Below are 24988 nucleotides of genomic sequence, written 5' to 3' on the forward strand. Positions count from 1 at the left end.
TGGCCTCGAACTCTCAACGATCTGCCTGCTTCTGCCTCCTGAGTACTGGGAGCTTCAGCACCACCAGCAACCACCTTTATAAAGAGGGACATTTTGTCTGTCATCCGCTTTAACTATGGCAGGGAAGGAAGCAAATCCCTCCTAACAGAAATAGGAAAAGGTCACCAACCAGGGAGAGACAGCTCAGTAAAGGGAGTTGGATAAATGTCTAAAAATGCCCACAGGACTGGGAAAGACTAGGATCAAGACACCCACCCAACCCCACCCCACCTGCAGCCAGGCCAAGTACAAAGCCCCTGAGTTGCCCTAGAACCTAGTCAGTCTCAGCCTCCAGGGAAAATAGTAGAGAGCTGGCTTTCACCTGTTCCCGGGTAACAAAAGAAGCCAGGACTCCACCACCAGGGCCAATTAAAGGGAAGGTCTCACAGTGGCCAATTAAGGAGTTAAAGACTACTGAGGCTCATCAGATCACTTGCTTCCCTGGCCTCACCCAGATGGGGAGAGAAAAGTATGAGTTTTGTTTCTCTTTTTTAAAAAAGTACTTGAGTTAAAAAACGACAACAACAAAAACAAAACTAAGTATTTTTGAAAGGCCAGCATGCTGCGTCAGACATCAATAGAAGAACTGGCCCGAACGTAAGGTTTCTCTTTATTGTTTCTCTGGCAGATTTTAAAAGATCACAAGTGAATCTAGAACTCAGAGAAATGCCAAGACTGTAGGTGACATTGGATGGCACTTTTGCCAGGAAGCGCAGTAGGAAGCACTTCACAGACAGGATGAACCAGTCTGAAGCCAGCAGACATCAGCCAGCTGGTGAGCCCCTGTCGCTCCAGGCAGATGCAGCTGGGGACATGCGTGGGAGGCAGTATGCTCCATATAAGCGGGCGGGGGTGAGCCCCACTCCACAGAACAAGAAAACTGAGATAAATCTGTCAGTGGACCCAGAGGGTCTAGGCAGCAGGTGCTTGCAACCACCACCTACAGTCTGCTTCCAGTGAGTGTTTTCTGTGAGTTTGTTTGCTTGTTTAAATGCTTCGCAGAATTCAAGAGCAATCACAAAACAAGTCACACTTGCCAAACACTGGGGAGTACTCTGGGCAGCAGGGGTTTCCATCGAGAAAAAAGAAAAGAAAATCAAGGTAATCAAGAAGGTAGGTGCAAACAACAGAGAGGGTGATCCCCGACGTCCTAATTTAGGTGATTTCTGTCATGGTCCTAGTAGCTGCGCAGTATTGGGACAGTTGGTGGCTACAGGGTCGAGCACCTGGATGTCATGCATCCTACGGAACCAACTAAGCTGAGTCCACATTAGCTTGGCGGCGCTATGACCCTCGAGTCTGCTCCCGAGGGGCGTGGCCTTTCCACACTCCCCACGTGGTCCTTTTCCGTCCTGGATCCTGGCTGGACCAGCCTAGGGCAGCCAGGTCTCATGGATTCGCAGTCCCGCTGCGTGGTGGTGACGGGTGAGCACACGTTTCCCTGCGTTCCGGGTTTCGGGCTGCTTTCTGCTGGGGCCTGGAATGCACACTTGCTCGACACTGCTTGTAAACAGCTCTCCCCGGGGAACATGAGTGGCAACTGGTGTCGGTAGGAATTCCAGATGGAAGCTGACTTCCTGCTCTGCCCTATTAAAAAACACAGGCTTTCCTGCCTCTGAGCCCCTTCGCCACAAATAACTTGAGTGCCGCGCACAGAGGTGCCCACTGTGGCTTAGACTCACCCGGACCTTGTTTGTCCTTCAACCCCTTGGGGAGGAGCCCAGGCTGTCACCTGCTGTCCCTAAGCCTAGGACCCAGCAGAAAGGATAGCATTGCAGATTCAGACAGAACAGACCCTCACCAGGCTCACACCATCCCTTTAAAGTACCAGGCCTTGATGGAGACTGCAGTGCCCCATCCCCCACCCCCATGGTGCTTTTGCTGCTATGGAAACACTGAACTAACCAACACACACACTGGTTGTTGATACCTCTGAACCCCTACACACACACACACACACACACACACACACACTAGTTGATGCCTCTGAACCCCAAAAGGTCAGCCTGGAAGGAATGGTGGCTACTTTATCTTCCATCTCAGCAGCACATCTGAAGTCACCCTAGCCACATGCACCTGTCATTGTCACAGCTGGTCCCTACAGGCTTACTCTTTCCTCACGATGCTCTCTTATTTTTAGTCAGACACTAAAGCGCTTTATTTATTTTTAGTTAGACACATTCGGCACATTTCAAGTTTTCCAACTTGCATTCAATAAAGGGAACATAAAGGAGTCCTGTCACCTGTCCTGATTGAAAGCTTTTTGATAAATACTTACAGACGGTGATTCATACTATCAGCCTTCCAAAAGGAGAAAAAAAAAGAGCATTCTTTTGAGACACTCTTATCCCCTTGCACTTTTGATTTGTTTTTTATTTCAGGTCCAGAGATTGAATGGCTCAAATTACACTTGGCGTTCTCAGGAAACCATACTCTTGGTAAAAAGCAGTACCTGTCTCAAATGAAATATGGGCATGGAAATGTGCTGCCCCCTCTTGGACTCACATCTTACCCTGCATTTCTCTCGTCAGCCTGCAGTAGCTGGGAGTCTGGCGCCACTGAGAAATGCCCACTGGATCCCAGAGTGTGGCCTGCCTTTATTATGATGTTTTGAGTTGCCGGGGCAGATTCTTCATTTTATTGGATCTGCTGGGTGTGTAAATCTTGTCTTGACAACTGGCATGTAAACAGATGTTGGAAATGCAAGGAGTCTAACAAACAGCCTTAAGATCAAGGTAGTGGCAGGCACCAACAGTAAAATGAGAGACCGGGCAAGCCAGCAGTCCTCCCCAGGTTTCCCTGATTCTACCAGATTTCTCTAACTGACTCCCCAACTCCACTCCAAGGCAGTCTTGATGGTGAATAAGGCTTAGCCCAGCAAAATAAGACCTTCTAACCTTGCTCCCTGAATTGTCGTTCCTAATTTAAAACAACAAGGATGTAGTTTTCTCAAAGCTGAATATGGTTCTAAAGCACGTGAGTGATATATGTGTCAATGGTTTTTTTTTTTTTTTTCTTTTTTTTTTTTTTTTTTTTTTTTTTTTGTCAATGGGTTTTTAATGATCCTAGAGGAAACTGGCTTCTCAGTCTTTCTACTTAATCTCAACATTTTCCACGTTGTTCTTTACGGCTGCAGGTTCCCACAGCAGCTGCAAGACCGTGTATCCTGTCAGTCAAAGCCAGATGGTGGTAGTCCCAAGATGGTGGGCCATTTTGTTGAAAAGCTTTCTGCCCCCAGAGGTTTTTCTCCCTGTGAACCAATCCTGTTGATGGGTCACGGCCCAAACACTCAGCAGTTGCCAGGCACAGCTGGATCCCCTCTCCAGTGCTGCCACCTACTCTAGAGGCCCTGGGGTACAGTGACCTGATGTGGCATTCTGAACTTTCACAGACTCAAATGTATGGGAATTGAGAAGTGTGTACTGAGAGTCAGGTGAGGGTCTGAAACCCTCAGCCATACCCCAGATAAAACTGAGTAGAACAATGCTCGACCCTACCTACCTACAGCCCAAGCTGAGTCTCCCCCTCCTCTCAGTCTGACACACTAGTCTCCCCCAGTAGGAGACCATACGTTTTTGATTTTAGAAATATAGATCAAGATGAAATTGTAAAGAAATGTACAGAGAACTCCTTGTAGCTCTCCCTAGAGTTGCCTGATGCTGACATCTTCAATGTCAAAGTTATCGTACTGACATCAGTACAATTAAGAAAGAGAGAAGCGGAGAGGGAGGGGGAAAGGAAGAGAAGGAGAAAGGGAAGGAGGGGTTGAGGAATGAACATGTGCACATGTGCACACAGATAGCCCTATACAATTTCAACCAGTGAGACGCTCCCTGGAATTGCCTCCCCCCTTAAAACACCCTCCCATGCTACTGCTTTCTAGCTCCTTTCCCCGTTTTAACACTTGGGGTACTTTTCAGATTCATTTGGCTGTAATAAAATATCCAGAAAACAAACAAACAAGAATAAAAGAACTTATTTCCATTTACAATTCCAGGTTATAGTCCATCATTGTGGGAAAGTCAGCATAGGAAGTTCAGACAGCTAGTCACATCACATCCACAGTGAAGGGCAGAGAGAAACGCATACATACTTCCTCTCTTGTTTGCTTCCTTGTGTTCAGCTTGATTTCTCCATTCTTTTATAGTTCAGGACCCAATGCCTAGGGAATGGTGCTGCCCATAGTGAACTGAGTCCCCCAACATCAATTAACAAGACAGTCCCCAGCAGAAATGCCCACCAGACAACAGACTGTAGATGATCCTTCATTGAGACTCTCCTTCTCAGAGATTCTAGGCTATATATCAGGTTGACAAAGCTGACCACCACAGAGTTAGTTTTCATGTCAGTTGAGGTGTTATAACAAAACATTTGACACGAACACCATAAATGGAGCAGAGGTTTATTTTATAACTCTCGTCAGAAATTTCCATCCACTGTGGCCAGTACCATTGTATGTGAGCCCTTGATGAGGGAGAGCATGGTAACAGAGGAAAGTAAAAAAGAAGGTTTTGGCTGGGCAATGGTGGCACACATCTTTAATCCCGCACTTGGGAGGTAGAGGCAGGCGGCTTTCTGAGTTAGAGGCCAGCCTGGTCTACAGAGTGAGTTCCAGGACAGCCAGGGCTATACAGAGAAACTCTGTCACGAAAAAAAACAAAAACAAAAAAGAAGTTTTTGTCTGATGGTGAACAGGAAGCAGAATGTAACTGTGACAAAAACACAAAATATAGCCCAAGGAAGTGCTCCCAGTGACCTACTTCCTCCAACCTGCCCCCATCCTCTAAGTTCTACTGCCTGAAAGTAGTTTATTCAAATTTTAAATCATCAAAGAATGACCATTTGTTGGCTGGGCGGTGGTGGCACACAACTTTAATCCCAGCACTTGGGAGGCTGAGGCAGGTGGATTTCTGAGTTCGAGGCCAGCCTGGTCTATATGCACCTGTGTGCACATCTGCATACATGCATGTGCATGTAACACACACACTTCTCATGCTGTACATGTCACTCATTTAAAGTTTGCATTTCAATTTGTCTTAATATAAATACAGAGATATAGATGCTTAAAGAGATCGTATCATTGTCATGGCCCATAGTCAACAGGCACAGCCCCGGGGAATGGCAAATTCACCTTCTCTCTTTATAGTTGTGCCTATTCAGGACATCTAGCATACATGGATTCAGAATATGTTGTCTTTTGGAACTGCTTTATTTCACTTACCATGCTTACAGTGTTCGTCCGTGTTACTGTGTGTATCAATACTTTGGGTCCTTTCGCTACAAAGGATTTCATTGTATGGATTATTCCACATTTGTTTTTCATTCATCAATTTATAAACATCTCGGTTGTTTCTACTTTTGTGGCCTCTTTTCATGGCAGAGTAATATTCTACAATATGGATAATTCCATAGCTTGCTAAGTTGTTGTGATGGTTAGCTTTTAATTGTCAACTTGATCAAACCTAATCACCTGAAGAGCGTCCCAGTGAAGAGTTGTTGAGAAATTAGGTTGGCTTGAGGGCATGCTTTTTGGGGATTATCTTAGTTAAGCTAATTGTTGTAAAAAGAACCAGTTTACTGTGGGCAGCACTGTTCCCTAGGCAACAGTTGGCCTGTGGGCATATCAACATTCCCTAATAGTGGTTTGCCTGTGAGTAAGTTGGTACCCACAATTAAGACAATTAACTAATTGACATGAAAAGACCCAGCCCACTGTGGGTGGTACTATTTCCTAGGCTGGGGATCGTTGGGCTGAAGGAGAGTAGAGAAATCAAGAGGAACACAAGCAAGTGACCACGTGGACATTTCTGTCTGCTGTTTGACTGTGGATGCTAGGTGACTAGTTGTTTGAAGTCCCTGCCTTGACTCTCCCACAATGATAGACTAAAAAATAATTGTATGCTGAAATGAATTCCCTTCTCCTCTAAGTTGCTTTTCGATGTTGTTGTTCTTATCATAGCAACAGTTAAAGTAGAACAGTTATTAACAACCTGTGGAAGAACATACAGAGAGTTTACAGCTTTTGGGTATTTTGAGTAGCGAGCACTACTGTGAACAGTAGTTTCGAGTTCTGAGATCACTGTCCAGGTGTGTACATGTTGGTCAGTCCACTTTCAGTTCTTCAAAAGAAAAAAAAATCTATCACCATATTGCAAAGTGGTGTCTTACGTTCCCACCAATATGTGAACCCCAGTTTCTCATTCTTACCAGCATTTGTAGGTGGTTGTCACATTTCATTCGCTGTGGCCATATTTCATTTTATTGTCTTATTATCTGGACATTATTATTTATTATTATTAATTAATGTTATTAATTGGAAATTAATCTCAGAACTGGAAACTATTGTTCACAGTAGTGTTCTTTGTAATGCCCTAACTGTAACTTCTTTATGTTTTCCCACAGGTTGTTAATAACTGTTCTACTTTTACTGTTGCTGTGATAAGACACAACAATTATTTCATTTTGATACAGGTTCTTGCTATGTAGCCCAAGCTAGCCTGGAACTTTCAGTCCTCCTATCTCAGGCTCCCAGGTGCAGGGCACTGAAGCTCTGAACCATGAAGTTAAGCACACTCTCCTGTGCTTTGTGGTGACTGTAAATCTCCTCATTCCTTGTGCCTAGTTTTCAATTAGACCTTTTAAATATATCCCATAATAGTCTTCATACAATAGCTATGTGCTTTTAAACTGTTCCCTGTAATAGCCTTTTCATCTTCTTAACAGAGTTTTGAAAAGAGCAGACTTTCTAAACTCTATTGTTTTTTTGTTTGTCTTATTTTGTTTTAAGACAAGCTCTTGGGTGGTGGTGGTCCATACCTTTAGTCTCAGGAAAGACAAGCAGATCTCTATGAACTGGCCTACAGTGGGAGTTCCAGGAAAGTCAAGGTTACACAGAGAAAACCTGTTGTGGGGAAACCCTGTTAATTAAGGTTGAAATCTACCATGTCCAAATGGTTCATCTGATCTCAGTGCAAAATGGAGGGCTCCCTTTACCAGCTTGGCTTCCCCTTCTTTGACCTTGTCTGGGGATTCCCGACTTCCCACACCCTTTACCTGGGGAAGGTCAAGTAGTCCAGGCAGACCTACAAACTTCCTCTTTTCCTGATAAGAACCCACCCAACAATTACCTGGGATTCCTGGAATTCGTCTCTATACAATGAGGTATTCACAGAACTTTAAACTCTAACCAATGGTTTTTATTTACCCTGAAAACTCCTATACACTATTCTCCAAGGTCCTTATATAGCCCTGGTTCACCCCCAAATAAAGTGTACCTTTACAAGCCCAGCCAAGTAGAGGTATATGCTCACAAGCCAAGAACCTCCAAGAGAGCTTGTTTCATTGAAGAGTGTTGGAGAAGACCTTCATCTGAAAGAGCTGTAACACTAAGATCTTGGTCTCTCTCTCTCTCTCTCTCTCTCTCTCTCTCTCTTTCTCTCTCCCCTTCTCTCTCCAACCCCCCACTGGCACTCCTACCCATTTGATCCTGTATAGCCTACCCATTTCTGGACTCTGTTTTATCCTTCCCACCCAGTGTGCAGTGGTGTCTGGACACCCTGAGTGGGAAGAAGCAGAGGATGAGCAGAGGATGTAGAACCATAGCTGGACCCCCAAAACACGTACCATACCCTGTCCTTAACCACCTTTCCACAAAGATCTGGTTAGCCTCCAACTTGATACACTTGCTGTGTAGCAGAGGATGACCTTAAATGTCTGATCTTTCTGCCTCTGCCTCCAGATTCCTCTGGTTACAGATATGCTCCATCATGGCTGCTTTTATGGATAGGCTTGAACCCTGAGCTTTGTGCATGCTGGGCAATCGCGTTACCTACTAAGCCTGTGTTTTCTTTTCTCTTTTTGTGCTTGGGGTTGAACCCAAGACCCTGTGTACATTCGCTGTACCCCTATCACCCCGTGAACCATACCCACAAGCAGCCTCAAAGTTTGTGATTATTCTGCAGTCCATGTGTTCTTTTTGGATCAAGACTCCTGAGACACACCCTCTTTTTTGTTTCCTCTAAAAATTTCAGTCTTACTTCTAAGGCTTTGCTCTCCATTTTGAATTTACTTGTGTCTAAGCTCCAGGCCATAAGAGACCAGGATTTTGCCTCTTGGTGTCTGTCTTAATTACTTTTCTGTTGCTATAAGAAAATACTCTGACAGAAGCAACTTAAGGGAAAAAGGGCTTTCTCTGGCCCATAGTTCAATGGCAGTCTGTTGTGCCAGGGAAGTCACCATGGCAGGATTGTATCTGTAATCAGGAGGCAGAGAGTGATGAATACAGGCTACTGCTCACCCACCTTTCTCTACTTATACAGTCCAGGATCCCCAGCCGGGGAATGACACCATCTACTGTGGACAAGTCTTCCCATTTCGGCCAACACAATCAAAATATACTCCCTATTGTATGCAGAGGCCTGGCTTCCAGGCAATTGCAGATCCTGTTAACAGTTAGTCGACATCCCAAGTGTCCCATCACTACACCATTTATTGCATGGGATTGCTTTTGTGCCTTTGTCAACAAGCCACTGGGGATGCTCACAAGGGTTTATTTCTGGTTCTCCACAAAGCTTGTATTACAGTTTGAATGTGAAATTCACGTACTTGAATATTTGGCCACTAACTGGGGTTGTGGTTCGGGAGAGGCTTGCGGAATCTTTAAGGAGTAGAGTCTAGCTGGAGGAAGTGGCTGGCTGGGAAACAAGCCTTGGAATCTGTAGCTCCACCTTGGCTCAGCAGAAGCACTCACGTTCCTGACTGCTGATATTTATGAACCCACAGCCTGGCTCTCTTGTCATAGCCAAACATTGTTGTCCTACCTGAGAGATTACTGCACGCAGCTTAGAACAGACCACAGCAGACCAGCCAGTTCCACGGGAGGGGGTTTATTCAGGGTGGAGGGTGGGAGAGAGGCGGGAGAAGATGGTGGGGGAAGAAGAGAAGAGAGCAAGGTCGGGGGAGTTCCACCTATTTGTATGGACAATGACATAGCTCTTTTTCCCAGGTACTGGTGAGGTAGCCAGGTGAATTGTGGGAGTGTATCTCGGTTGCCTTGGCAACGATGTAGAAGTCACCTGTCACCTGAATGTGATGTCACTGAATTTGGACTTATAATAACACTACCATAATGGACTTGGCCCCCTGAATCATGAGTGGGAATAAATCCTCCCTGCCTGAAGTTGTTTCCGTTAGGTATTTTGTACCAACTATGAGAAAAGCAACTAATACAGTTTAATATTATTTAAGTCCAACACTTGTTGGATTTAAGTCCAACACTTGTGCATACTTGTGAAAGTGTTTCAGACCAGTCTTTCAATTATGTATTTGTTACTGTGTGTGTGCACGTACACACTTGCACACGTGCTCCTGTCTTTGTGTGCCTGAGCCATGTTGTTTCGGTGCCTGCATAGGTCAGAAGAGGACAACAGATCCCCTGGAGTTGGAATTTCAGATAGTTGTGAGGCTCTGAACATGGATGCTGGAAACTGAACTCAAGTCCCCTGGAAGAGCAGCATGGTGACTTATTTTTGTTGTCAATTTGATACACTCGAAAAGAGGGGACTTCAGCTGAATTACCTCTATCAGATTCAACATATGTACCTGCCTGTGGAATATTTATTTATTTATTTATTTATTTATTTATTTATTCATTCATAAAGGAGGGCTTGGCCCACTATTGGTAGTGCCATGCCTGGGCAAGTGGTCCTGGGTTTTATAAGCAAGTTGGTAAGTGGCATCCGTCTGTGGTCCCTGCCTCCATGTTCCTACCTTAAATGTCTGCCTCCTTGGCTTTCCTTGATGATGGACAGTAACATAAACCAAATCAACCCTACCCTACACAGGTTGGTTTTGGGCAGTGTATCACAGCAACAGCAACCAAGGCCAGCAGGAGGTACTTTTAACCTCTGAGCCATTTCTCCCACACACTCCCCTTTCTTGTGGGCTCCCTGACTAGGTTTCCTACAGACAGTTCTGAGGAAGCCCCCAGATTAGCAAGGTTGCGGTTCTCTGGGGCTGATGGAACTTGTTGCCAGGTGACAGAACTTGTAGCTGGGTGGCATGGGCTGGCTTGAGCAAACCTGGGTATCTTTGGTTTCAGGTTTTGGGCCCTTCCGGCAGCACCTGGTGAATTCCAGCTGGGAAGCAGTGAAGGTAAATCCTGCCCCAGGCTAACATGGTTCCTTCTGTGGCTCTTGGGAAACCCCAGTGCATGGGACTCCTAAGAAACCAGAGTCACCTTGGAAGGAAGGCAAGCAGGCGACCCCTGGAAGAAAGGCTTGGTTTTGGTCCTCCAGTGGTGTGACTTGCCTGGTCAGATATTTCTCACGTTTGTGCAGGGATACTCCTAGGTGCGATCAAGCCCCATGTAGGCTCTCCTGTACCCAGGGCTAGATTTCTTGCCCTCTCTTCCTTTGGATTGTGGGACCTGGGGAAAGTAATTTTCACCAGCTCCTGTCCTCACCCATGCATGTGGGGTGATCACATTGATGTCCCTGGGCTCCACTAACAACTCAGTGTGAAAGCAGCTTTGTACACGCTGCTCTGTGTGAGCATGGCATGGGGCATGGGTGAGCACATGGTCAATAGCCATTACTGTCAACAGCATGCTTGCTTTTAAGGATGTAGCTGACCAGGAGGAGGTAAGTCCTCTGACTGCCCACTGTCCATAAGGAGGGCTGGTATCCCTGACCTGCCCCCACCTCCCTAGGCCAATTGCCTGCCATCAGTCCTCATAGGGTGTCATCTAGAGGTATTGGAAGCTGCCTGGTCACACTTGGCTTTCAGCTTCACACCTCTGTTGGATCAAGCCAAATGTGGGGCCTGGAGTCTATTCTCAGGGTTTCTCAATCGGCTGAAAAAAAAAAAAATGCAGCAAGGCTGTTAGTGTCTCACACTCACAGCCACTGTGGAATCAACTTTGTGTTCTCACAAGAACAAGGGCAGGCAGGAGACTCTTGACCCTTGAGTTAGCCTTTGTGCTTTTGTTTTTCCAATCATGAAAAAGCTCAGAGATCCTTGGGGTTACTGCCAAGCCTTTCTGTGGCACACAAGGTAACAGAGAGACCAGTACCAGACTTTCATGAGCTCCTGGCTTTCTGCAGCCAATCTCTGATCAGCAGGACTTCTGGCAAGTCCCCAATGGTCCCAGACGATTTTGTTCTTTCTGCAGCCATGAACAATGGAAAAAAGCCAGACTGCTTCTGGTTTGCCTCTCAGTTTCCACAGTTGCAGGTAGACATGTAAACAAGCTTGCCCATGTTTTTTGTGCCCCAGTTTCCATACACACACACACACACACACACTCACACATACATACACACACACACACACACGCGCACACACACACATAAATATGGTGATGGTTAAGGAAGTCATGTATGACCCAAGGACTGGGTGGGCATGCTGATAGGCCTCACAGGTAGTCCATTCCCACCAGGAGGCTTTTCTATTTGTCAGGTTCACAGCTGCAGGCACATGGGATGAGGGAGGGAGATGAGAGGGGTCACAATAAATGAATTTGGAGTTTACTTAAACTACATTTATTTATTTGTGTAACGGTATGATGGTGTGTGTGTGTGTGTGTGTGTGTCTGTCCATCTGTCTGTCTGTCTGTGTATATGTATGTGCATACCATGGTTTGCTTATGAAGGTCAAAGGACAACATGCAGGAGTTATAGCTCTCCTTCCCCTGTATAGGATCTAGGAACTCACTGCAGTCATCAGGCTTAGGCATCAGGAACCTTTACCCACTGAGCGTCTCACATACTTCTTTAGGATTCTTTAGGTTGTAATTCAAAGGCTCTGGCACCGACTGTGGTGATGGTTGGTTATATGACTCTTGATGGTGATGGTTATATAACCGAGCATACTGAAAGATGTGGAATTGTAGAATTTAAAGTACATGGTATGTGAATAAGCTATCTCTTAGGATGTAGATGATAGAAAGATAAATTAGATTGCCATATTAGATAGATAGATAGATAGATAGATAGATAGATAGATAGATGACAGACTTTACCCACATGCACACATACATAGCAGTTCAGAAACAGATGAAGAAAAAAAAAGTACACTAGAATATAAGTATGAAAATATTATTCAAAGGACAACACAGAGATGGGCAAGCAAGTGCAGGAGAGAGAATGTAAATTAGTAAAGGAAATTTCTGTTGAAATAGAATTCCAGAGGAAAAGAACAAGAATGGAAGAAAGTGAAATTCAAATATACAATGTGTGGCGTTGGAATAGGTTTGGTCCCATAGACTCCCGTGTTTGAATGCTTGGCCCATAGGAAGTGGCACTGTTAGGAGGTTTGGCCTTGTTGGATGTTTGACCTTGGTGGAGGAAGTATAACACTGTTGGGGGCAGGCTTTGAAGTCTCCTATGCTTAAGCTACACCCAGTGTGGCCATAGTCTCCGTCTGTTGCCTATGGATGAAGATGTAGAACTCTCAGCTCCTTCTCCAGCACCATGTCTGCATGGATGCTGCCATGCTTCCTGCCCTGACAATAATGGACTGAACCTTTGTACCTGTAAGCCAGCCCCCAATTAAATGTTTTTCTTTATAAAAGTTGCCTTGGTCATGGTGTCTCTCACGGCAATGGAAACCATAACAAAGACACAATGGTTAAGAATTTTCCAGAGGGACTAGAGAGATGGCTCAGTGGTAAAGAGCTCTGTCTGTTCTACCAGAGGTCCTGAGTTCAACTCCCAGCAACCACATGATGGCTCACAACCATCTGCAATGGGATCTGATGCCTTCTTCTGGTGTGTCTGAAGACAGCTACAGTTTATTCATACATAAAATAAATAAATCTTTTTTTTTTTAAAAAAAAGAATAGTCTAGAACTGATGAGATTAAAAGCACAGAAAATCCACACCTAAACATAGTAGAACCACAGACTGTAAAAGACTGATTAAGGCTGTAAAGTAGCCAGAGAGAGAAGATGGTTCACTTACAGAAATGGATACTCTAACTACTCTAAGGCTAACTTTCTCAAAAATAGCAATACAAGCTCAAAAGCAGTACAGTAATAGCCCACAGAATGCCAAAATTCTAACTGCTGAACAGAAATCATGTACCTAGGAGATCATTCCTCGAGAATAAGGGTGGGGCCGGAGAGATGGCTTAGTGGTTATGAGCACGTACTGCTCTTCCTGAGGACCTGAGTCAACTCCCAGCACCCACATTAGGTAGTTTCCAACTGCCTGTAATCCCTGCTCCAGAGGGAATCTCTGACCTCTGTGAGTACTTGTATTCATGTTCACATACCTCCCTACACACATCTACAAAATTAAAATAAAAAAATAAATCTTTTTTTTTTTTTAAAGAATAAGGCTGAAGTAAAGACATTTTCACAAAAATACATGCCAGGCTTACTCTCAGAAGGACAATACAAGGGGACTGTATGAAGAACACTTCTCAAAAGAGAAGAAAATTATCACAAAAATGGTGTCTTAGCCAAGGTTTTACTGCTGTGAAGAGACACCATGACCATAGAATTGGGGGGGTGGCTTATAATTTCAGAGATTTAGTCCATTAGTGTCATGACAGGAAACATGGCGGTAGGCAGGCTGACATGGGGCTATAGGAGTTGCTGAGAGCTATACATCTTGCTCCACAGGCAGCAGGAGACTATTCTGTGCATACCTTGAGCACACGAGACCTCAAAGCCTGCCCCCATAGTGACCCAATTTCTCCAACAAAGCAACACCTACTCCAACAAGGCCACACCTCTTAATAGTGCTATTCCCTATGGGCCAAGCATTCAAACACACGAGTCTATAGGGGCCATTCCTATCCAAACTACCGCAGATGGTACAAAACTCACTGGGAAATAGTGAGTCTGAGGGTAAAAATCTGCACCAGCACCAGGCAATGATGGCACACACTTTTAATCCCAGTACTCAAGATCTGGTGGATCTCTGAGTTAAAGGTCAGCCCTTGGAAGGCAGAGGCAGGTGGATTTCTGAGTTCAAGAGTTCGAGGCTAGCCTGGTCTACAGAGTGAGTTCCAGGACAGGACTACACAGAGAAACCCTGTCTCGAAAAAGCCAAAAAAAAAAAAAAAAAAAAAAAGGTCAGCCTTGTGTACAGAGTGAGTTCCAGATCAACCAAGACTACATAGAAAAACCCTGTCTTGAAAATCAAAACAAACAAATCAATCCATATATATCAGCGTTGTTTGTAACATGTAATAGTAGTAGTTCATAATTCCAGGCTCAGCAAAAGGATGGAACTAAAATTCACAGCAGTCAAAGGGCCATCTTCTCTCTCCAATGCCTCTCATCATGGGTGGCCTTCAAACAGACGCTCATCTGCACCATCTCTTCAGTGACAGATTCTGGGGCAGACTGTGCTCAATCCTCTTGCTTGTAATAGGACCAAAGGATGGTTACCAGAACAGGAACCTAGGTAACAGCCAACAACAAACCAGCATTGGCATCTGGAAAACGAGATTTCCGAGGGTGGTTGGGCCATTCCCAGGATCTTGGTACCCCAGTTTGCCTTCCTTTTTGGCCCTGGACTCAGGGTCTTGCTTTTATTCTCCCTTCCTTGTGTTCTTCCTTTGGACAGAGTTGGTTCCAAACTCTTTGCTGTCAATGTGCAGGGTTGTTTCATCCCTGTGGGTCAACTGTGTTCTCTCTAACATGTCAGTGAACTCTACTTTTGGCTTAGCAGCTTCCTATTTGGATTTTGATAGTCACTGAAAGTGCTAGCAAACAGTCAACAGTGTTTGTAGTAGGAATGGTCATGTAAGGGACCATACTAGGTAAAGGGCTGAGCTACTTCATATACATAACATATTCTAACTGTTGTAAAGATAGAGAAACAGGCTGAGACACAATCTGAGTCTGTATAATCTACACAGTTTCTGTAATGACCAATGTCAGTGTATCTTTAGAGGGCCTGGCCTGGAGCATGTGTTCCAGAGGCTGAGTCACTTGGGGCAGGAATGAGTAGCTTTCTCTTCTCTTCTCTCCTCTCCTCTCCTCTCCTCTCCTCTCCTCTCCTCTCCTCTCCTCTCCTTTTCTTCCTTTTTTAAAAAAGATTTATTTATTTTATGTATGTGAGTACACTATCGCTGTCTTCAGACACACCAGAAGAGGGCATCAGATCCCATTACAGATGGTTGTGAGCCACCACGTGGTTGCTGGGAATTGAACTCAGGACCTCTGGAAGAACAGTCAGTGCTCTTAACCTCTGAGCCAGCTCTCCAGCCCTGGTAGCTTTCTTTCTATCCTCTTGCATGCTTCCAGTAAAAGTAAAGCTTATCTCTATCACGTACATTCCCAAGCAATGTTTAATTATAAAGTATAAAGCTTTGTGATGGGAAAGGCGAAAAAAGTGTTTATTTCCATAGCATCTCACTTCCAAGAATGGGGTGAGTTATTGACAAACCATCACAGGAAGGCTTTTTTTGTTTTGTTTTGTTTTGTTTTGTTTTGTTTTTTGTTTTTTGGGTCAGGGCCACTCAGAAATAGGAGAAGAATGTAGAAAGGGAAAGAGAATGCAGAAAAAGAACCTGAAGTCTAAAAATTCATAGTGAAAGAGGCATTTTCTGCAAAGTTCCCAAGAGAGTGACTCCATGGTGTTGATGAGCACTGTGAGCCCAGGTGTTCAACACTGGGCCACCTAATCTCCCTTCCACAAGCCCAAGGTTCCTGCAGTAACATATGCAGCAGCTGCATCGTCACTGCCCATGATCTAGGTTCTAGGCTCTAGGTGCGGTGGTTTGAATAAGAATGGCTCCCATGGGCTCATATTTGGATCCTAAGGGAGTGGTGTTAGGAGGTATAGCCTTGTAGGAAGAAGTGTGTCACTGAGGGTGGGCTAATAATATAGAGATTGGTGCCAAGGATTAGGGTTTTGCCGTGATAGGCCTGACCAAGTCTCTTGTTGGTGGAATGTGGACTTTGGGACTTTGAATTAAGAAAATAGTTGAGACGTTTAGGTGGGGCAACACAGGCCATAGTAGCAGGACCATAGAAGATGCTGCTGAGGGCGATTTGAATTATGGGGGACACAGGTTTGAGAGGACAAGAATTGTAGACCTAGATTTTTCAAAACCAACTTTTACTAAGGGTTCTTAAATGCTTTAACCTGCCTTCTAGCCCACCACCCACGAGAGGGCATGGAAAGGGAAGGTTGATAGAGCAAGGGAGGATATGGACCTGTTTAGAGAGAGTTCTTTGGAGCACATCCAGTCACTTGGAACAACAACAGCAGTTCCATCCACTTGCAAACACCATTCATGAATCAGCAATGGCAGGTCAATCCAGAAGAAACCTCGAGGCTCCACCAAGTCTGAGGAAGCAAAAAGAAGCCGCCAGAACACCACCAAAAGTTCGTTTGTGGGGTTTCTGTCTATGAAGTCATGACAAACGATGACCAGCAAAGAATGGCAAGGCAAAGCAATACCATACAGCTTTGTCAGCGAAGACCGTTGTCAGCAAAGCCCAATGGTGACCAGCAAAGAATGGTAAGGTATACCAATACTACACAGCGTTATCTGCTGTCTGTTGAGTTATATTCATATCCTTTCCAAACATCACATTCTTGTTCTCTCAAGTGTCAGCTTTAGCAAAACTTCACATGCCCTTTTCCCAGGCTGCTTCTAGAAAAACCACCATGTGTCTGTTCTCAGCATAACATCCTCCCACATGTCTGCTTCAGCAAAACATCCTCTCATAAGACAGTTTCCAGAGGAAAAAAAATCACATGACACAACTGAGTCTCCAAAGAAACCAGAGATTTCCAAATCACAGAATATTAGTGTGCAACCTAGAGACCGTTCTTGTAATATTTTGGCAAAGACTGTACCTATATTCTTCCCTCAGGCACAAAAAAAAAAAAATCTGCCTGAGGTTAAATTGAAGAATTATGGATGAACATCTTTAATAGATTTGTCTCTAGGAGATTTCCAAAAAGTTTAGTATTGACTTTGTTGCTTGGTTACTAGTGACTATACTTACATAGATCTATATGTAAGGACCAAGCTAAACAAGGAGAAATACAAAATGTACAGTTTGGGGAGAAAAGGAGCAGAGGCAAGTGTAATAGGGTCAAGTCCAGTGCTTGAGGAGATCACAGGTTAAAGAAAAGCCTGATGTTAAATGGAAGAGAGAGTGGTGACCTCAGGGCAGGACTCCACCCAGCTAAGCTTCCAACTTCTAAAAGTAAAGAAAAGTTTAGGACTGGGTGTGGCTGCATTACCTTTAATGCTAGCAGCACTCGGGAGAGGCAGCAGTCAGGTCACTGAGTTCAAGGCCAACTTGGTCTATAGGACAGCCAAGCTTAGGCAGTGAAGGAAACCACTGAAAACAGAAAGCCGGTGAAGATGTATTCCAATGAGGAGACACATTGCAGACCCAGCAAGCAGCAGAACTTGGCAGCTTTGGCCATATGGTTCTGGCTTTAGAGTCAAGGGTACAAAAAGGGTTATGGAATCTCCCTCTGTGACTAAGGAAAGCCAATGAGGCCAGGTGTGTGTCAGGGATATCCCTGCATGGAGGCCCAGAGAGACCTTTGCTTGAAGCTGTGAAGGGAAAGCCTGCATTGCTGTGATAGTTTGGATAGATATGGTTGGCCCTCATACATCCTTGTTAGAGGAAGTGTGTCACTGTGGAGGCAGGGCTTTGAGATCATATATGCTCAAGCTCTGTCCAGTGTGACATACAGTCTCCTGATGCCTTCAGATCAATATGTAAAACTCTCAGCTCCTCTAACACCATGTCTCATTGGATGCTGCCATCCTTTCTGCCATGATAATAGACTGAACCGTTGAAACTGTAAGCCAGCCCCAGTTACATGTTATAAGAATTGCCATGGTCATGATGTCTATTCACAGTGATGGAAAACCTAACTCAGACAATTGCCCTGGAGGCCCCCAAGATGTTGGATATGCCAGAGTCATGGGATTCGTGAAGAGGGAAGCTGTTCACAGGGAGTGGAACCAGCCCAAGAGAAATAATTGTGTTGCAGTCAACAAAGTTGGAAGGAGTTGTAGATCTGAAAAGCACTTCAACATCAGGCTTGGAGGTGTAGAGTTTGGAGTTTACACAGCTGTTTTTTAGTCTTGCTTTTGTCCAGTATTTCCTCATTATACTCCCTTCCCTCCCTTTTGGAATGGTGATATATATCCTGTACCATTATATGCCGGAAGTATGTGATCTTTTTTTGATTTTGATTTTATTGCAGATCATAGGTAAGAGCTTGCCATAAGTCTTAGAACAGACTTTGGACTTTTAAGCAGAGTTAAGACTGATAGACTATGGAGACTTTTGATAGAATTCATTTCTGGATTATGATATGGCTACAAGCCTACGGGGACCAGGGAGTGTAATGCAGTGGCTTGAATAAGACTGGTCCCTGTTAGACTCATACATGAGTGCTTAAGGTGTCATTAGAAGGTGTGGCCTTGTTGGAGTAGGTGTAGCTTTATTAGAGGAAGTTTATTATTGGGTTGTGGGGGATGAGCTTTGGGTTTAAAATGTCCTAGTGGCTCTCTGCTTTTTTTGTTTGTTTGTTTGGTTGGTTGGTTGGTTGGTTGGTTTTTTGAGACAGGGTTTCTCTGTGTAGCCCTGGCTGTCCTGGAACTCACTCTGTAGACCAGGATAGCCTCGAACTCTCAAACTCAGAAATCTGCCTGCCTCTGCCTCCCAAGTGCTGGGATTAAAGGTGTGCACCTTTAAAAAAAAAAAAAAAAAAGCTACCGCCCAGCGGCTCTCTGCTTTTCTATTGCCTCCCAAACTGGATGTAGAATTCTCAGCTCCTTCTCCATTAACATGTCTGCTTGCATGCTGCCATGCTTCCTGCCATGATGATAATGAACTAAATTTCTAAATTGTAAACCATCCCCAATTAAATGGTTTCCTTTATGAGAGTTGACAGGTGATCATGGTGTCTCATCACAGCAATAAAACCCTAAATGTGATACTAGCTATTCCAGTTTTAGAGACAAAAATGCCGCAGATTCATTTCAAAAAATTTTCTTTTTTTTTAATCTTATGTTCATTGGTGTTTTGTCTTTATGTGAGCCTGTATGAGGATGTCCGGTCCTTTGAGACTGGAGTTATAAGCAATTACAAACTGCCATGTGGGTGCTGGGAATTGAACCCAGGTCCTCTGGAAGTGCAGTTAGTTCTCTTAACCACTGAACCGTCTCTTCAGTCCCATTTCAAAGAAACTTTTCCAGAAGTGCCTGAGCCCAGAAAGACAATAAAAACAGTTGTTCTATGTTTGACACCTTTGGGGGGGGTTACATATCAGATATTTATTTACATTGATTTATAATAGTTGCAAAACTTACAGTTATGAAGTAGCAATGAAATAATTTTATGGTTTGGGGGGAGGGTCACCACAACATGAGGAACTGTATTAAAGGGTCACAGCATTAGGCAGGTTGAGAACCACTGCAACAAAAGATTTTTTGTGTCAGGTGGTGGTGGCTCATGTGCCTTTCATCCCAGCACTCAGGAGGCAGAGGTAGGCAGAGCTTTGAGTTCGAGGCCAGCCTGATCTTCAGAGTGAGTTCCAGGACAGCCAGGGCTATACAGAGAAAACTTGTCTCAAAAACAAAACAAAACAAACAAACAAAAAAAGGTGTTTGTAAAACACACCGTAGATCCATTGTGCTAAGACATAATGTAACAGCATTCCAAATATACATAGCCCAAGTAGCCAAGAGGTTAGGGCTCTTATCAACTTTGATGAGCTTGATATGAGGGGAATTCCTCTTTATCCCAAAGATAAAGTGGTCTCATCCTCTTTCCATGGTTAGTTTTTTTTGTTGTTGTTTGTTTTTAGGTTTATTTGTGTTTTACCTGTATGGGTGTTTTGCCTGCATATAGGCTGTGTACCTTGAGTGGGTCTAGTGCGTGAGGAGCCCAGAAGAGGGTGCCTCCCGCAGAACTGGAGTTACAGCTGGTTTTGAGCTGCTATGTGGGTGCTAGGAATCAAACCTGGGTCTTTTGGAAAAACAGCCAGTGCTCTTAACTGATGAGCCATCTCTCCAGCCCTCTCCATGCTCCTTTAGAAAGCAGTAATAATGAATAGAGTTCAAGGCAGGGTATCAGAATAGTAACACCCCCAATCCATTTCTGTACCAACAAGTCAGAGTAAGATGACAGATCTTTCAAAAGGACACCAGCAACTGCCCAGGCCCTTCCTGTAGGTTCCCCTAAACTTCACTCAGGGCTCTCAGCTTACTCCAGAGAGCTAGAAAAGGAGCCCTTCTTGGCTTGTTTTCTGTTTGTGTTTTTAACATAAACATTTCATTTCACTGGGGAGATATTCAATCAGTAAAGTGCTTGCTATGAGAGCATGTGGTCCCAAGTTCAATTACTCAGAACCCATATATGGAGGTGGGCATATCAACATGCACATGAAATTGCCATGGAGATAGAGAAACAGGAGGATTCTCGGCACTGGCTGGCCACCCAGACTAGTGGAATCAGCAGCCTCCGGGTTCAAGGAGAGATCCTGTGTCAAATAATAAGGTGCATATCTATGGAGGAAGACATCCAATCTAGAACTCTGTTCTCCAAGTGCATTGGCACACACGTGCTCCGAAAAATATATGTTGTAGCTTCCCAACCATTTCTCCATCTCTGGAGCACCCTTTGGGTTCATTGTTGCCTGTCTGAATATCCTGCAGATAATTATTAAAGGGGAATACACCATGTAAGCACGATGGTGGTAGGGTAGACCCTGCACCTGGAAAATGGAGAAACATCCCAGAGAGACGCAGCCTTGCAAGGCTGGACCAGGCTGTGGACAGTGTTCAGCTGTGACTGCAGATGTCAGCACAGATGCTGGGTATCTGATTCATGGCGGCTCCACCGGACTGACAACCACAGGCTGGGAGGGTCCCTACAGATGTTGAAGCCCCAGGTACGACAATCCCGATGGGGTGATTTGTGACATGTTTGTAATAAGAGTGGATGTGAGGGTAGAGGTGAGAGTAGCCTTCTAGAACTGTCTTTGGAATCTGAGTTCAGACGGGTCATTTTGGGGGTTAATTTCTGGGGTCACTCTTACCTCCGCTCCCATGTGCATTTAAGACAGCTCAAGCAGAGCGCTACCCATGCTGGCAGAGCATGTGGCCCAGGAAGAACACATAGGGGCTCTCCATAGCTCAACCCCAGAGACCTAATGCCAAGCATTATTGTCCATAGCAGCCAAAAACGTATAAGAACTGCCCGGTTCTGACGAAGAGTAAGATGCATTTGACGGTGACTGTCAACCCACGATCAGGAGGCCAAAGTATTTCCTTAGCAGTTCATCAGGTCAGTGAAATACCATGTGTGCTGAGGACAAGGGCAGCAGTCCCTTCACCTCTGCGGTTTCAGTGAACAGAGGTCAACCATGATCCACAAAGCAGTACGTGGAAACGCCCAGAAATAAGCAAGAAAGGAACTTGATGGTGAAGAGACTGGACACACTGCCAGAGTCAGGTGACCAACGTCTGCATAAGTTTTCAGATAACTTCCACTGAAGTATATTTATGTCGACGTACAGAAGAAGGGCAGTTGCTTAAAAAGCACACACCTTCAGCCTACCTTTTAGTACAGCTAATAAATCACAGATGCCTGCAGTACTCCTGGAACAGAGGGGCCTTGGTAGTCAGGCACTACATAGGAGGCATGCAGTAGGAAAAGCATGCAAGAATCAAACCATAGCCCAAAGTATAAAATGAATATCTAGGAGCCTATAACACTCTAAAGAAAATTACATAGCTGCTCTATGTAAATGAGAGACTGGGAGCGGGATCTTTAAGTTGTTTCTGCAGGTGCATAAATTATGTAGATACTTCTGGCCCTGTGGATAACTTAATCCTCCTCTTCAGATGCTGACTGCACCCGGACTTCCTGGCACAGGATCTAGGCTGTGAAGTGCAGGAAAGAGCATTTTAAGGTGAAGATACCTGACAGACTTCCCCACCAGGTGATCAAAGAGTCAACATCTATAGTGACAAGTTTTTTTTTTTTTTTTTTTTTTTTTCTCGAGACAGGGTTTCCCTGTGTAGCCCTGGCTGGCTGTCCTGGAACTCACTCTGTAGACCAGGCTGGCCTCGAACTCAGAAATCCGCCTGTCTCTGCCTCCCAAGTGCTGGGATTAAAGGCGTGTGCCACCACCACCCAGCAAGTGACAACTCTTGTTGCTAGTTTGTACCCTTTGTAATATCATCACAAGAAGGTCACTCTATGCCTCTAGTGTTTTCTTTCCCCAACCCTAGAGCCCAGTCTGATATGAGAAGAGCAGGAGACAGATTCCAGTTGAGGCACAAGTTATACAGTGTCTGGCCAGTGTTCCATAGAACTATCAAAGTCGTTAAAAACAAGGAAGTACTGAAAAAGATGTAACAATGTAACAATGTGTTGTGATGCCCTAGATGGGCATCTTAAAGGACCATAGCATTGGAGGAAACTAAGGAACCTAGTAAGTGGTGCACTCCCTATCACTCTTCTGTCCACCAAAATGTTAATTTTGTCTCTGGGTGGTGGTGGCGGCGGCGCATGCCTTTAATCCCAGCACTCAAGAGGCGGAGGCAGGTGGATCTCTGAGTTCGAGGCCAGCCTGGTCTATAGAGAGAATTCCAGGGCTACACAGAAAGACCCTGTCTGGAAATCAACCAACCAACCAATGAACCAACTACAAAGCACAGATTTTTGTTTTCTGTGCTTCCCTCTCTCTTTTCTCACTTTTAAGACTCCAGAACTGAAGTGAGATCAGTTGGGCATGGTCGTGCGTGCTTAAAGAAAAAAAAAAGTGGATGTTAGAAGACACCTGAGGTTGTCTCTGGCCTCTACACTCATGTACAGACATGTGCACAGATGTGTGTGCACACATGACTGTTTTCCTCTTGTTTATCCCCCCGTCCCGATGACAGAACTGTAGCAGGCTTTCAGATACAGAAGTGGATCAGCTTAGTTAGAAATCTCACTTCCACTACTGGCCTGTGTAAAAGACAAGGAATCTCTGCTGAGTTAAGCCATGTGCTGTGAGTGTAGTCTTTTTTAGACCAGCCCTCTACTAGTGAGGTAAAAAAATCCCAACAACAACAACAACAACCATTTTGTGGGAAGGCCATAGTTTACAAATGGTGTTAATGTACATACCACGAAGTTCAGCAACTCCATTCCCATCATTATTTGACCTTTGACCCTACTCATTTCTAGAACTTTTTCACAACACGCTTTGCCTCCTTCCCCAGGTCCTGGTGACTTTTATTATTTCGTATTCATATTATTGTGCAGCAAGAGTCTAGAACCACTGAAGCTGTAGAACAGACACCCTGCTGATTTAACCCTGGTCCCTACCTCCCCCTCCACCTGACTTCCGATGACTACCATTTATTCTACTTCCTGTCTCTCTGACACTGACAGCTACTTAGTGGAAGTGGAACTATACTGAGTTTTGTGACTGGCTTACTTTACTTAGTATAATATTTTCAAGATTCATCCACGTCATTGAGTGTACTGGTAAATTCCTAAAACCCTGGCACTGAGGAGGCTGAGGCAGGAGAACCTAGACCAATGGTTTTTGGCCTTCCTTGTGTTGTGGTGACCTCCAACTATAAGATTGTTTCTGTTCTTACTTCATAGATATAATTTTACTAATGTTATGAATCATAATATAAATATTTTTGGAGATCGAGGTTTGCCAAAGGGGTCTCAACCCACAGGTTAAGAACCACTGATATAGACCTTTAGTTCAGGCCAAATTATACAGTGAGAGTCTGTCTCTTTCATTTCCTAATTTGAAAGAAAGAAAGAAAGAAAGAAAGAAAGAAAGAAAGAAAGAGAGAGAGAGAGAGAGAGAGAGAGAGGGAGGGAGGGAGGGAGGGAGGAAGGGAGGAAGGGAGAGAGAGAGAGAGAGAGAGAGAGAGAGAGAGAGAGAGAGAGAGAGAGAGAGAAAGAGAGAAGGAAAGAAAAGGCTAGGTGTGGTGTGTCTCACTGCAGCTCGTTGTGAGGTGGAGGCAGGGGTGCAGTATTCTGGTCTTCCACTTCAGCTACATAGTGAATTTGAGACTAGCCTGAGCTACATGAGATCCTGCTTTTAAAAAACAAAATAGAGGACCAGCTTAGTGGGTAAAAGTGTTTGTGACCAGAGCTGCCAACCTGTGTTGGATCCCCAGAACCCACAGGGTGGAAAGAGAAAACAAGATCCTGCAACTTGCCCTGGGACCTGCATTGTGAGCCATGGCATGTAGGTATCCACATACAGACAGACAAAATAAATAAGTACATTAAAAATTTTAAATTAAATAATGGAGGGGGCAGGAAGGAGAAGGAAGGAGATGGGGTCTTTTGTTTGTGTGTATGTGTGTGTGTATGTATGTATGTATGTATGTATGTATGTATTATGTATTTGACACAAGGTTTCTCTGTGTAGCTCTGGCTGTCCTGAAACTTGCTCTGGGGATGAAAGGCAGGCAACACCACCACCACCACTACCACCCAGTTGAAACAAGATCTTTTTTTTTTTTTTTTTTGGTTTTTTTTTTGAGAAAGGGTTTCTCTGTGTAGTCCTGACTGTCCTGGAACTCACTCTGTAGACCAGGCTTGGCCTTGAACTCAGAAATCCACCTGCCTCTGCCTCCCAAGTTCTGGGATTAAAGGCATGCACCACCACCACCCGGCCTTGTCTTTTTTTTTTTTTTTTTGAGACAGGATCTTCTTAAAGGCAGTCTAATTCCCTATTATGCCTGTGTTTCTTACTCACTCATCTTCTGCCAGACACTTGGATGGAGTCTTCTTCTACGCCACTGTGGACAGTGCTGCAAGCTTTCAGTTTGGGAGTATATATTCAGAAGCGGGGGTACTGGGTCATATGGTCAGTCAGAGATCGTTTAGGAACTACCAAGTTCTCTACATCTTCTGAAATACTATTTCTTCTTCTTCTTCTTCTTCTTCTTCTTCTTCTTCTTCTTCTTCTTCTTCTTC

The 24988-nt window shown here is 44.5% G+C and overlaps 1 protein-coding gene across 1 annotated transcript in view; it reads left to right on the forward strand.

Moving 5' to 3' along the window:
- Nucleotides 1–1325: 1325 nt before the first annotated feature.
- Pgpep1l (pyroglutamyl-peptidase I like) overlaps nucleotides 1326–24988 on the forward strand; it is a 30184-nt gene continuing 6521 nt past the window's right edge. Inside the window, exons 1-2 of the mRNA XM_028776689.1 lie at nucleotides 1326–1588; nucleotides 3176–3242. Of these exons, the coding sequence (XP_028632522.1) occupies nucleotides 1326–1588; nucleotides 3176–3242 (330 nt within the window). The remainder of the gene's footprint in view (nucleotides 1589–3175; nucleotides 3243–24988) is intronic.

Source organism: Grammomys surdaster, unplaced genomic scaffold (assembly GCF_004785775.1).
Source record: "Grammomys surdaster isolate TR1022 unplaced genomic scaffold, NIH_TR_1.0 271, whole genome shotgun sequence".
Lineage (NCBI taxonomy): Eukaryota > Metazoa > Chordata > Mammalia > Rodentia > Muridae > Grammomys > Grammomys surdaster.